At 45.5% G+C, this 14,205-nt stretch overlaps 2 protein-coding genes across 5 annotated transcripts in view; one reads left to right on the forward strand and one right to left on the reverse strand.

Annotated features, from left to right (window-relative positions):
* The window catches only part of LOC108930258 (zinc finger protein 420-like), a 1,123,701-nt gene that overhangs the window by 648,948 nt on the left and 460,548 nt on the right, over nt 1-14,205 (forward strand). The window contains exon 3 of the mRNA XM_029252072.1: nt 2,731-2,751. Coding sequence (XP_029107905.1) covers nt 2,731-2,751 — 21 coding nt within the window. The remainder of the gene's footprint in view (nt 1-2,730; nt 2,752-14,205) is intronic.
* Nucleotides 1-14,205, reverse strand: part of slc39a11 (solute carrier family 39, member 11) — a 96,563-nt gene that overhangs the window by 4,950 nt on the left and 77,408 nt on the right. For all 4 annotated transcript variants that reach the window (XM_029252587.1, XM_018745272.2, XM_018745271.2 and 1 more), the window contains one exon: nt 12,807-12,876. In XM_029252587.1, coding sequence (XP_029108420.1) covers nt 12,807-12,876 — 70 coding nt within the window. The remainder of the gene's footprint in view (nt 1-12,806; nt 12,877-14,205) is intronic.

Raw genomic sequence — 14,205 nt, forward strand, 5'->3', positions numbered from 1 at the left:
TTTATGCATTTAGCACAGTGAACTCATAGCACTATCTGACCTTGAAACTCCTCTAAAGATCATTGTGGAAAAACCACCTAGACAGAGCTTCTTGAAGTCATCAGGGTGAAAACAATGTCCACGCTGTCAGTTAATGTTCAACCCATCTAGAGGTACAGCAAGTGATGGTGACACTTGCAGGCTCTTAACTGACCCTCTCACTCAGTAGAGTGGAACACCCCAAGTCAGAACATGGTTACAACCAGGCTAGAACTGAAAACATATTCATTACAGATTTTGTGCCAAGTGCGCGTTGGATCAATTGTAAAGATGAAAGAAAAACTAAACTAGAGTACGCAAGGAACTAAAACAACCACAACAATGAAAACATCTGTAGAAATCATTTTCCTGGCACTATGTTGACAGGTTACACTAGGGGATTTTCCTCATTATAAAGGAGGATTAGGAAAGTAAATATTTTTTCCCAGCAAGCTGGGTCTGAGTCGGCTCATAATGCCGTATAGATGGACAAATTAGAGATCCAGGAAAGACCAAGGCACAGGCTGTTCTTTGGCAAGGTGGTGGATGAGGAATTAAGGCAGGTACAGGACCTTCTGCAGTGTGCTGGAGCTGATGGGGATTTTGGCCGACACCAAGGAGCGGGCAGGCTTGGACAACCATTGCTTCTTCCAGTGAAACATAAGCTAAATGGTGCAATCCAGTCTCATGTCTACTGGTGACCAGGTCCCAAATCCAATATCCGATCTTATCACCATGGTCAAATATGATTCCTGCCAAACTTAAAACACATGGGCCAAGTCCACATGGATAGAGAGCTGAGGCTATGGGCTGAGGCTGTGAGTGGAGGATAACCGTAGCAAAACCACAGTATCCTTTAGTTGGCGAGGGATAGTGAAAGAGGGGAAAGAAGAAAACTGAACACATACAACAGTCCAGTCTATTTACACTGGTCTACACCAGTTTACACTCCCAGTACTCCACAGACTTACTCAAGAAGGGCTCATACACACAAACTTTCTTACTGCCGAGTCGAGTGGCTCAGCTGTATTTGTCTTACGGGTTCGTGATTTCAGGCTCTATTATCGCTCTGTCAAGATTAAATTAAATCAGAAAACACAAGGGCCATTATCACCCAGTCAATTAACAGGCTTGGCAGTCAATCTGATAGTCAATATTTCCCGTATTCCTAAAATGTGCTTCTTTGTTTTACGATAAGACTGAAATGAACACAGGCCTTGTCCTCTAATCTGATGTCCATCTGAAACCCAACAATGACATTCTTCAGACCTGCGAGACTTCCTCAAGAGGACTCTCTCACTCTACTGCTGGCCAGAGTAAAGGCAAAGAAACAGAATGGTTAACGTTTCAGGTTCCTGATCTTTGAAACACACACTACCCCTGCCATGTTGCAAGAAATGAAAGGGGGTTTCGGCAAACTTCAGTAATAAAAAAGGGAAGAGAAAGGGACACTTTAAAAGCTCCGTCCCAGAAGCAGGAAAAACGTTCTGTTGCAGAGCATACTAGGCCCAGTGTCCGAAGAGGGAATCTCCCTGGCTCGCGCACAAAGAAGCCATTGCTTTCCTCCCTCCCCCGTCCCAATGACCCACTCTGAGTCCCCCTGAATGGCATACTGTGTGGGAGAGACTGGGACAGTTCGGGAGTCGCCTCCCGACAATCTCCTCAGCAACCTTTGGCCTTTTGCCCTTGCCGAGCACCAATGGCAACGGCAGCCTGAGCCAAGGGTCCCGTTAGGAAACTGCCAGCCTTTACAAAGTGTGGTCTATTACAACATCCTCTGTGTGTGGTCGGGGCTGGAATGAGAGCTGTCCAACCGCATCTGTGCGAGGACCATGCCTTCAGAGAACGCGATTCCCATTAAGTATCCTTTCAGAATCTCAAAATATAGATGCCCTATCATCATAGAATAGCTTATTCAGGGTCACTGATTCTGCAACAGTGACTTACTGTAATATTTTCTATTCACCTCTAAGGAAAATGTATTTTGATGTTCCTTCAGATCTTGACTCTTTCTCATCCATCATGAAAACCCTACAAAACAGTTAATCTTCTAGCTGGACCTGAACCTGTGCAACACTCTGCATCCCACCCATTTGAAGTATTAATTTATGGATTTGTATTCATACTTCCATGTCACCATATGTCGTCTTTTTTCATGCGTCGCAATAATATTTTTATTATAAAAAGCCTCATCACACCAGCACAAGAAAAACCTAAGCCTTTTGTCTGCTTTGGACCTTGGAATGGTACTTTGTATTGAAACAAATTTAGTAGATGGACAGACACACAGACAACCTACTTCAGCAGGTTCACTGAAGTTGGAATTGAGAGTGTCATCCAGTGTGTTGGGAGACGCGGGGGTGTCACTCTCCACTTGTGATTGACGGATTTATATCCAGAAGGCTCCCTGTCATTGTCCAACATCAATCCCTTCATTGTGCAATTCTGCAGGCTGCTAGAGGTCCTCAGGGTACCCTATCACAGAGCTGCCTGGTCAGAGCCTTTTCCCATGGTGCAAAGTGGTTTTGGCCAACAGACCCAAGCATCAGTGCATCTTGCTTACTGATCTGCTCCACCTCACATGCAAAACAAAGAGAAACACTCATCTTTCGCAATCAAATCTTCTTTGTTTGTGCTCCGGTTCCAAATCTGAATACTGCTGTGATCAGAATATTCTGGGACTTAACAAAGCAAATATTTATCCACTCAGAGGTAAAACATTTGGCCAAGTTTGTGAAGCGTAAGGATTCACCACAACTAAAGCAAACATCAGTAAGCAAAATCCCGATCAAAGGTTATCATGTCAGTAAAACACGTCGATGCGAGTGTGCAAGAGTCCTTTAATAAGCAGTGTTCTCTCTTTGTATTTTCTACACAACACGAACATAAACACACACGCCTGCAAAAACACAAACCTGCACGCATGCGGAACACACTCAGAGACATATATAGGTTTGCCGGTTCACACTAAGCCTCTCTGTTTAGATGTATATGTACGTGACTGTGTATCTGTCTGTGTACGTACACACACACACACACACACGCACACACACACACACGTCGGCACTGCCTTGCGTGGATTGCTGCTCCACAGTGCAGCGATTGTTATCACACACCATGAAAGAGGCAATTGTTCTGTGCGTCACTATTACCTCACACTTTCCCAGCAGAGCCAGCAGGCAGCGCAGGCCAGCAGGTGGGAGTGTCTGCGGCCCAATCCCACCTGGAGCTTGACGCAGAGCCTGGGTGAGTGTGGACACACACGGACATGCAAATGCAAATACAATCACACATAGACGAATAGCGTGTGTGTAGATAAACTGCTTCTTGGCTGTGTCCCTGTTGCTATGTTTGATTAGGGATCTCCGTAGGAAAGCAGAGTGTGTGTTCCTCCGTGTCTCCGCAGTCTCCCGTGATCTGCGATTCCTTCGTTTCCCAGCATGCCGAGCCCAGCCTTTGCACATAACCCATGAACACGATCTGCAGCTGCTGTACATACTATAAGGGCGAGCATGAGAGACAAATGGAGAGACACACACACACAGACTCCTTCCAGACTCCACAGTGGAGCAGACGTCTCTAGACTCCCCATGACCTTGGATAACCCCATAACCCCCTAGCCTGCCCATCTCCGCCGCTCACTCTGCAGTCTATTATGGATTGTTCCATTTCCTAGACCTCTCTCACTCTTGCCCTTGCCCTACCAGACACCTTTGCCCCACGGCTGGGCCTCATTCATCATCCCAAATCTGCCCCCCCCAGGCCAGAGGTGCTGAAGGCCTGCTTTGTGTACTCCACAGCAGACCTGAGGCCCCCGCCGGCCCATTCCAGCCACACAAAGGAAGCACTTACAAACCGCGAAAGCGTTCACAAACAGTGCCTTTCAGATGAGTGCCGCACAGCGCAGTGCGAACAGCCCAAACATGTGCAGATTAACGGGGACCTGGCCATGTGGGCTGGAGAAGGCCTCCTGCGGGGGTGTTGGGTGCAAGGTGGTGTCGACTGACTCATGGAGCGACACTGTTACTGCCGCGGTTTCCAGCAACAACGTGCCAAGATTGCCCACGGGGTCCAGGTGAAGGAGGGACGAAAGGATGGGGATTTGAGTGCCAACCTGTAGCAGATGTGGTTTTAAGCGCCTTCTTCAGTGGCTCAAATCCACTACTCTTGGAACCCCCAGTCCCGGTGACCTCAGGGCGGCATGACCCTCACATGAGCTCAGCGGACACAGCTGCGGGTGAAAAGCCTCATTCAGCGTGGACTGAACGAGGGGCCCCGAAGGAAGTGAGACCATAGACTTGCCATCGAGCCAAGAATTCTACAAATGTCAGTACTGGCCCCTGAAACCATGTGCCCCTCGGTGTGAAGATCTCTGTTTCTCGCCGTCAGTAGAGTCAGAAAATCGTGACACTGGAAATTTACACTTAGAGTTTGTTTTTACAATACAAGTATCAAGCTAGACACAGGTGGAAGGTAGAGTGGAAGACAGGAGAGGACATAGCCTCTGTTTGGTCCACATCAGCCCAAAGGAAAATACCTGTTATTAATCACTGCTAATGGTGCCAAAGACACTGTTGACAATGGAAGCCGTGCATATCACTGTTGGTTTGAGTAGAATGGAGATGTTAATGCTGAGTGAGAGCTTTTCATTATACAACCCCAGTAGCACCTATGATGGTATTATTAACACTGACTCACTCTTCTCTTACTTATGGTAACGGTGGTCCAGGGCCTATTTCAGAGTCGTTGGGCTTCAAGAGGTACACCTTAGAGAGCATGCCAGACCATTGCAGAATATTATTATTATTTATTTATATTAATCTGAAACTTGTGTCCAAAATGACTAACAAAGTTAATAATATTGGAAACATTTTACATGTGCGAGAGAGGGGAGAGAAGAAGAGCAAGACAACCTTCTGCACTTACCTAGTTATTATTATTACGTATTAATTTCACTTTTTTCCCCCCAAAGTAACTTACAACGTTGGGTTTTTACAATAGGTACTTACACTGATTTGCCCATTTATACAGCTGGGTTGTTTTTACTGTATCCATTCGCATTAAGTACCCTAATTAAGGGTACTGTGGCAGCAGTGAGGATTCGAACCCTGGTCCTTCCATTTCAAGGCACACATCACCTGCTGCACTCGTAGAGGAAGCACTGGGATAAGTAACAACATGGCGTGCGAACCACATGCAAAGCCCAACATCAGATGGCCGTCTCTCCGCCTGGCGCATTTGCGGTGAGTGAAAGGGGCTTTGTCCGTACTGAAAGTGACTTAATGTTGCATGCCACATCTGGCCGCTCTGTGACTAATGTGTGACGGGACTAATGGGAACCAGACGCGGGAGGGCCCCTGCGACAGAGCGAGTGGCCAAGTGCCGCATGCAGTAAAGAGCAGGATTGAGCTCGAGTCTCCCCGGAGCAAAACACAACTCAAAAGAAATAAATGAATACACCAGGAAATGCCCTTGTCTTCAACAATTCATAACTCCACATTTTGTAATATGAGGGGCCAGGGCAGCTACTTCCCTTGTTTATTTTCTAAAATGGGGTCCAAAGGAAACGGAACATGCATCTTCCCTCCAAGCCAGCAGATGGCAGTAAAGTGCACACAAAAGAAATGGATCAAAAGAAAAATCTATCCACAAATTGAATAATCTGCAAACCGTTTCGGCAAGGATGTGTGGGACACCAAATGGACACAACCCCTGGTAGAAAGAGGACTAAAGCACGGTGATCTTTTGCATCACAGGTTCAAATACCTGGAAGTACACGCCCAGCTGTCATCATCCTCAATTTACATTTTTTTATGATGTTTTCTCCAAAGTGACTTACAAAGTTAAGCTGCCTACACTGATTTACCCACTTACACAGCTGGGTAATTTTTACTGTATTAATTAAGGGTACACACCATGATCAAGGGTACTAAAAGAGGAGCTGGGATCCAAACTTGGGTCCTTCCAGTGAAGGTGGCAGGTCTAGGGTCAAGGTGTCTGTTCCTAGACATTTGTGTGTCGTGATTGAGGATGAAGGTGCAGCGTGAAGGTCCAGCTCAGTGTGTTTAGCGTGAAGACAAAGACACGATGTACGAAAGGCATGGAAGCAGCACGAAGGACTCAGTTTGCATCTGTCGAATCCAGTTTGCACAGCCCATCACTGCTCATTTAAATGCGACTAATTTTCACTGTGGACTGGACTTCTGAACCCACTTCTAAGGGGATTGGTTTCAGGAATGGGAATCCAACCACCGAAACTCAAACGCAACTGAGCATCAGGACGAGATGAACTCAGCAATTTATGCCCTAAAAGCAGTTCAACAATGTGGTTGGAGACCTTAGTAACATAGTGAAGTACCTAATACCTGAGACAAAACTGCAGAAAAATGTTGAGTTGTGCACTTCTGAAGTAGAAACATTTTACAGTTTATCCACTTTTAAGTGTGTTTTCCTCACTTATACATGTTTTAAAATGTTTGGTACAGAGAACACAACTGGTGTTTACCCTCCAAGCCAAGAGATGGCAGCAAATCCCCCCAAACACAATATGAGTGTGGAACCACCTCAATTAAACTCACTTCCACAGTGTTTACAGCTCCTGTCTGGGGCTCCCGAAAGTCTGAGATCGGCAATAAGATGAGGGATTTATTTATGGGATCAATCTGTCAACAAAGGGCATTCAACAGGAGTTTCTGGAGAACATTTATTTTTATTTTCAGTAGTTGTTTGAAATTAGTTTTCATTTTTATATAGCTCAGAGATCATGAAAAAATTTAAGTGTTAAAAATCTTTTTTTTAAATTTATTTATAGCAGCAATATCCATGATTTTTCCAGAACCTGAGTGAACTGAGAGACACCTGTACTGTTAACCGATATGATTAATTATGAGTTATAGTGGAAATACAAATTACGAATACAGAGTTCTGAACAGACTTCCATCCACAGCTGTGTTCATAAGAAGAGGAGTCAATGCACATTTCAGCCACCTTACATTTGGATACCTGTTTAAAACAGCAGGAAATCGGATTCTCAAAGGTACAAGTGCAAGGCTCACCCTGGGGCATCAAACCAGCAAACCTTCATCAGTGCAGCCCCTTCCTCGACACACCCCCCTGCTGACTGAAGAGTCCATGCGCTATAAGCAGAAGGGTGTAAAGCAGAGGGGTTTTAAAAAAAAAAAAAAACACACACACACACACACACACACCCTACCGATGTTCCTCACCACACCATTTTCCCCAAACTTTTTCTCATCCACCAGATTCCTGCCACACAAAGGCTCTCTGTTCATTGGCCTTTTCAGTCCCCCTTTTGTCAACTTAGCGCAGCTGAACACTCGCTATATTATGCTTTCAAGGCATTTGTGAGACCGGTGGGGCGGGGGATGAGTGACGGACAGATAACCGTGAGTTTGAACCACAAAACTGAACCACGGTGCAGAAAATACTTTGTCTTTCACTGTAGTTCCAAAATGTGGTGAATCAAGCGGCAGAATGGATGAACTTAACGCTCGCAGCTGTTGAAGAGTAACGCTGTGGTTCACATCCTGCTGACTGAGTGCAATGAAGGTTCACGAGGTGTTGCTTTTTCAGCTGGGGCAACAGATGGACTGTTGGATTTGACGAACCCAAGTTCAAATCTCCCTCCTGCTGCAGTACCCATGATCAAGGGACTTACCCTGAACTGATACAGTAAAAATGAGTGAATCACTGGGTTCAAGGCTCGGGGGGACGACACCCTGGATGGCATTCCAGTCCATCACAGGGTAGCCACACACACAATCACTTACCCATTCACACACTAAGGATCATTTAGCACCACCGATCCACTTGGACTGCATGTCTTTGGACTATGGGAGGAAACCAGAGCTCCCAGAGGAAACACATGCAGAGACAGGGAGAACGTGCAAACTTCCCACAGACCGAGCAGGGATCGAACCCACATTCTCTCTCGCCTCTGGGAGACAGCAGCGCTACTCGTTGTACCGTTTCCCCAAGGCCTTCACTGTAATTAAATATTTCTGTTATTATTAAAAGTTTTATGCAAGTAAATCACTTAAAATATGGAAACCATTTTGGTTCCACTTTGCCCTTTATTTAGAATTCTGCAAACTATATTGGTGATCATTTGTTGTGTTCTGGACTGCTTGGTCATTCCAATGTACGGACTGCCCAATATTCCACTGCACTGGATGTTTCGCTATTCTAATGTTCCAATATTTGCTCAACGGTCAGTCGTGTGCGGACAGACGGCTTGTTTTTTTGGGTGTACAAATTGCGTATGATGGCTTGTCATTCGCTTCAGGTGTCATACCCTGAACAAAACAAGAATAAACTGCATTGCAACACATGTATAAATCCTGAATCTTTTTAGTTATTTATCTCCAAAGATACTTACACCTTGTATTTTAAGGCACTTACAATTATTTACCCATTGCTAGAGCAGGTTACTTTTACTCTATCAATTAAATGCTTTGATCACAGCAGGAGGTGGGATTCAAACCTGGGAATCACTGCAAGGCCATGACTCTAACTACTGCGCCACCTGCTGGCCTCATTGTTTGGACGTGCCGTTTCCTCATATTTCTACTCAGAAATTCCTTATGTTTGAGACGGCGCAGATGTTTCGACGATCTGGACGCGGCGAATGTTTGCGCTCCGCTGGGATCGTGAAAGGGACGGTTGTGTTTGTACCGCGAACGAGACAGAGCCGCTCTTTACGGGTCTGAAAGTGACACCGAAGAATTGTGGTTTAATTAATTCCAAGTCAAAACATGTCACGATTTTAATACGGGGCTCCGATATTTCAATACGAATGCGGCACGAAAACAAAAACACAAGTTGGGTGAGAGTACAGGGCTTTGTTTTCTGTCATAACACAGTATGAGGGAATAAAAATGTCAGTGTGGAAAACATTCACGAAACGTGACCTCCGTGTGTTTGTCTCGTTATCCCACCCAGATTGGAGGATGGAAGTCTGTTCATAACATGTTTGCAACTCCTAAGTCACGATTGATAACACCTTAATAACAGAGGCACCCCATTAGTGGGTGTGATATTGTAAAAATGTCAGGATATACAGTAGCTATAATAAATAATATTCTGCAAATCTTTTGTTTTATTTTAATATTTATTAACTTTGAATTACATTTAAATTTGAAAATAAAACAAAGTTTTCCACCTGTTGTTAATGTGCCATTGCTCACCAAAAGTGTGGAAGACCAGACACGAGCTCTAAACACCATGGAAGTGAGTTGAATTAAGGAGGTCTCACACTAGTATTACATTTACATGCTTTTTACTGCCACCTGTTGGCTCGGAGGGTAAACGCAGGTTGCATCTGCTCCAGTACATACTGAAATTTCAGGAATTCAAAAGGTGAAGGAAATGCAGCTAGAAGTAAAGAAACTGGGAAATGTTTGTATCTGGAAAAATCCATAACTCAAGTGCAGGTGATATGTACTCTACCATGTGACTATTACTACGCCTCTCCTGTTAGAGCGTCCCTCATGGGTGGGTGTAGATTCCAAACCACGTTAATGTTTGAGGATGAGGACAGATGAAAAAGGGAGTGAAACGGTGGAGAAGAACAGGGACGCGTGAGGAGCTGGGGATGTCTGGAGCATGGGGGGGTTGACTACAGAACTGGCAGTCCCCTCCCACCCAATCCACCACCATCCCTGGGAGACGTGTCCCTGTCTTGGCTAAGGAGCTGTCCACCGGCGCGTGGTGTTGGACTCGGGTTCAAGATCACTGGAGAGGAGCGGATTACGTGTGGGTGGAGAGGAGTGTCCATCTCGGGAGTTTGGGGGGGGGGGGGCAGGATTGCTGTGGCTGCAACCCGCTTTCTGGCTCAGGCACTCCCTTGTGACTGGGTTTACATAGTCGCCATGACAAAGGCTCCTTTCTTATGCAGTTTAATAACGACAATACGTTACGCCACTCCACACGAGAGGCGGTGTGCGCACACATACATATAAAGACAAAACAGGGCTTTATTTCTCTTTTCTGCTTCTCGTGTGAAGCCGCGCCAGGTGCGTTCACTACGAGGGAGACCTATGAAATATTCCACAGTTATTCCCGCCACCACCTGGGTGGAAAGGGGCGGGGCGTGGACGTGTGGACGCACCTTCCTCCAGAAGTGTGAGCCTCTCGTGTGGACACTGGGATATGTAGAGCATACGAAATACATGCTGTGGGAAAACACACCTCTGCCTCGAACTCTTTCCCACCGGCATCCCACATAAAGGGCTTTGCGGTGGCGGCCCACAATCCCCAGGGGGGTGGCTACACCCGCACACACTCCGGGGATGCGCTCTCCAGACCTAGGGCTCGGGGAGGAGCAGGCGGGGGTTGAAGAGAATGTGCTGTTTGTTCTAGCCGTGAGGACGGCGGTGCAGCTACGCATCTGGTTCTCCTTTACGTCCCCAAGTCAGAAGCCCTCTTTTTTTTTTTTTTAAACTGTTCATACACACTTAACCTCTAGTATCCTGTCCTAATTTGTTCCTGAAAACGTACCGAATATTAGAAGACCAGATAATGAAACTACGTATTCCATAATTTCTCATGGGATAAAATTCCTGTCCGTTCGAAGCCCATCCCAAGTTACATTTACTCATTTAACTGACACTCTTCTGCAAAGCAGCTTACAAGGTTAAGCTTCTTACAATTATACAGCTGGGTAATTTTTTTTACTAAAGCAATTTAGGGTAAAAACCTTGCTCAAGGGTACTACAGATGGAGGTGAGATTCAAACCTGTGACCTTTGGGTCCAACAGTAGCAGTTCTAACCACTACGCTACCAGTTGTCTCCTTAAGTTCACCCCAAAATCCCCCTAAATGTTGCCTAATATCATAAGGAAAAAGTGTGTAACATCAAGTTGAAATAACATGGTTTTACCTGTTTTGTGCTTTGTTCCTGGAAAATAATTTTAAAAATTACAATTAAAAAATAATTAAATAATACATGTAAAAAGCTTTTTGAATCGCATGAAGTATTGCAGTAGCAAACATAGGTCTGTATATAAAAACAGTATTTAAAGTTTACATCTGGAAGGGAGGTAAGGACAATGAATGTTATTTTATGTCATTTTTTACTTTCTTTTCTTTCCACTTTAAATAATAAATGAAGAAATTCATGAAAGATGTATTTTATAGTACATAATTTTAAAGTTTACTGTGTCTACATGGTAACAGCAAGCTATCTGCAGGAATTTCATTTTCATGAAGGGTTTTCAAGGGGGTGCGGTGGCGCAGTGGGTTGGACCTCGTCCTGCTCTACGGTGGGTCTGGGGTTCGAGTCCTGCTTGGGGTGCCTTGCAACAGGCTGGCGTCCCGTCCTGGGTGTGTCCCCTCCCCCTCCGGCCTTACGCCCTGTGTTGCCGGGTAGGCTCCGGTTCCCCGCGACCCCGTGTGGGACAAGCGGTTCCGAAAATGTGTGTGTGTGTGTGTGAAGGGTTTGCATGTAGGGACTAGGGTATATAACACACATTCATTTATGAAATAATAATTCATAACAAACTTAGTGTGACGTGTGTGGACTGAATGACGGTTTTGTGTCACATTTAAATAAATATAGTAAAAGGAAAACTGAAGTACAATGGTACAAAACAGGATGCACAAATACGTGAAGACACAACCCAGACCGTAACTGAGAGTGTGGGTACACTTTTCTCACAATGCACTGCATCTCACAATCCCTCTCACACAGTCACTTGGTGCAATTGACAAATGCGGTCTTAATTTATCACACCGGACCAACTGTTGCAGGCCAGGACCCAATGTCGTCAATCACATCATCAGATTTGAAGAGACTGTCGAATACAGACCGATAAACAATAAGTATTAATAATTACTACAGTTATTACTATAATTATTCGTTTGACAATTTTCTCAAAGCTAACACAGTGAAACACCACTTATCTGTTTATACAGCTGGGTAATTTCTATTGGAGAAATACAGGGAAGTACCTTCTTTGGGGGGTAATACAGCAGGTGGTGGCACTATAACCTCTGACCACACTGTCCAGACGCAGCAGCTCTAATCACTACACCATCTGCTGCCCCTTACATTGTGAGGTCCTTAAATTACTTGCAATGATTTACAGATTGATACAGCAGGGTAATTTTTACAGTATCAATTCAGGGTAATTACCTCAATCAATGCTACCACAGCAGGAGCAGGGATTCAAACCCATGACTTTCAGATTGTGAAGTAACAGCTTTAACCACTATGCCACCTGCTGCCCTAGTTGTTCTCATCCTCCCACTTCTTGCATGACATCCTCAAGCAAGTACAGAGAGCAGCATCCCAAGGTGTTGTGGGTCAATCCCAACCCTTCCAACAGTCCACATGCAGGACCTTACATATGACCTGCGCACCACACACATTTAAACCCCACCTTCCCACAGAGTTTGAGATGAGCACATCATGTCAGAGCACTAAGGGACAAGGCAGCAAGTGCAGCAGAGATAACTCAGCTACCTGGGCATACCATGGGGTGGAGGGTCTGGACCACAGTGATGTGTGTTTTGCATGTTTGTGACAGAGGCAAGGAGAGCTATCAGTTCAGTGTCTTTGCTCAGTGATCACAAACAGACCCCATAATGAGGACAGTACTATGCTCAGCCACTGGGGGGAAGCACCACACAGTGAAAGCCCTCCAGTGTGCCAGGCATTGAACCCAGCCCAAGGCAGTGACAGTGCATGCACTGGTAGGCCAGGGAACAGGGCAGCACAGGACTCTGTTCTATCCAGTGAGGGCAGTGGAAAGTATCAACCTACGCACCTGGCGCTCTCAAAGGTGGCTGACGGCGTCTTCCCTGCTGCTCCGAACCCCACTCCGACTGCCAGACCCTCTGCAGATGGACACATAGAAACAGAGTGGTGACAAACTTAAACTTCCTCAAAGCAATCTACACAGTTACACTACTGCCAGTAATCTACCCAGGTGGGTAATTTTTACTGTATCAATTCAGGCCTGATCACAGGTACTACAGCTTAAGGAGGGGCTTGAACCAAAGACCTTCACATGTTAAGGCAAATGCTCTAACCACTACACCACCAGCTGCTGCTTCTGAGATGCAGATAAAGCGAAAGTTCTCAGGAAACAGGAGGAGGTGGGATTCGAACCTGCGACACCTGAGTTCACGATGGAAGCCCAAACCACTACGTCCCCTGCTGCCTTGTCTTCAAGCCCAAAACAAGATGAGATTGGCTCTGTTTTCCTTCTGTGCTCCCAGATCTCTTCTCCAACCAACTCGTGTAGTGACCAAGTGAACACAACCTTGATGAGTTTACGGGACTCAACACGTGAAGAATGGAAGCACATATTTCTGGAGTGACTGGTCACACCGCGGGAACAGGACCGTCCTTTCCACTGCAACCTCAAAGCTACCTTGTGCTGCCGGCACGATGAGGGAAGAAGCATCATCTGCAAGAATTCGATTCCCTCCTGCGACACACAACAGCGAGGACACTAATTCCCCAGGATAATTACTTTTTCGAGGAGGAACAATCAGTTTAAGCCGACTCTCTTTATTCTTTTGTTTAGCTACAAAGTCAAACATTTGGTAGTTCCCACAAAGAACAGGTTGACTTGTCATCTTCTCTTTCCTGCCAGTGTCCAACTCCAGGAACCTTCATCCTCACATGATTTGCCTTGTCCCAAAACCCTCCTTCAGTTGTGCGTCATCAACAAAGAAAGAGCTTTACAAACCAACACTGGTTTATCAAAACACAACTTGTGTGTCTGACAGCAGCATATTGCTGGCTTACATCCCTCCAGGAGCTGCTCATAGAAGTGACAATCAACTAGCAAATACAAATATACTCATGGCAGATGGTGTTATTGGGAGGGATTCAGCAGCTCTGAGGGACAGAGGGAGCTCATTGTACCCTACCTGTGGAAGTTAGAGTCAAATAGCAGATACACAGATAATTACAGCAGATTCTGTTGGACTCCTTTATGAAGCTATCAGGAGATCAGGAGAGAAGGGGATATGAAAGAGATGGGTTTGAGACCCTCTGAAATGTTAGGCAGGATTCAGAAGCACTGAGGAACAGAGGGTGGTAATTCCATCATATAGAGGCCAAAACTGACAATCAAGCAGCGGGAATTCAAGAAGCAGAAGACAAACCACCTTACACCAGAATTCTCACCAGTACTGTCTGAGCTTGAGTCATCT

Source organism: Scleropages formosus, chromosome 1 (genome assembly GCF_900964775.1).
Source record: "Scleropages formosus chromosome 1, fSclFor1.1, whole genome shotgun sequence".
In the NCBI taxonomy this organism is placed as follows: Eukaryota; Metazoa; Chordata; class Actinopteri; order Osteoglossiformes; family Osteoglossidae; genus Scleropages; species Scleropages formosus.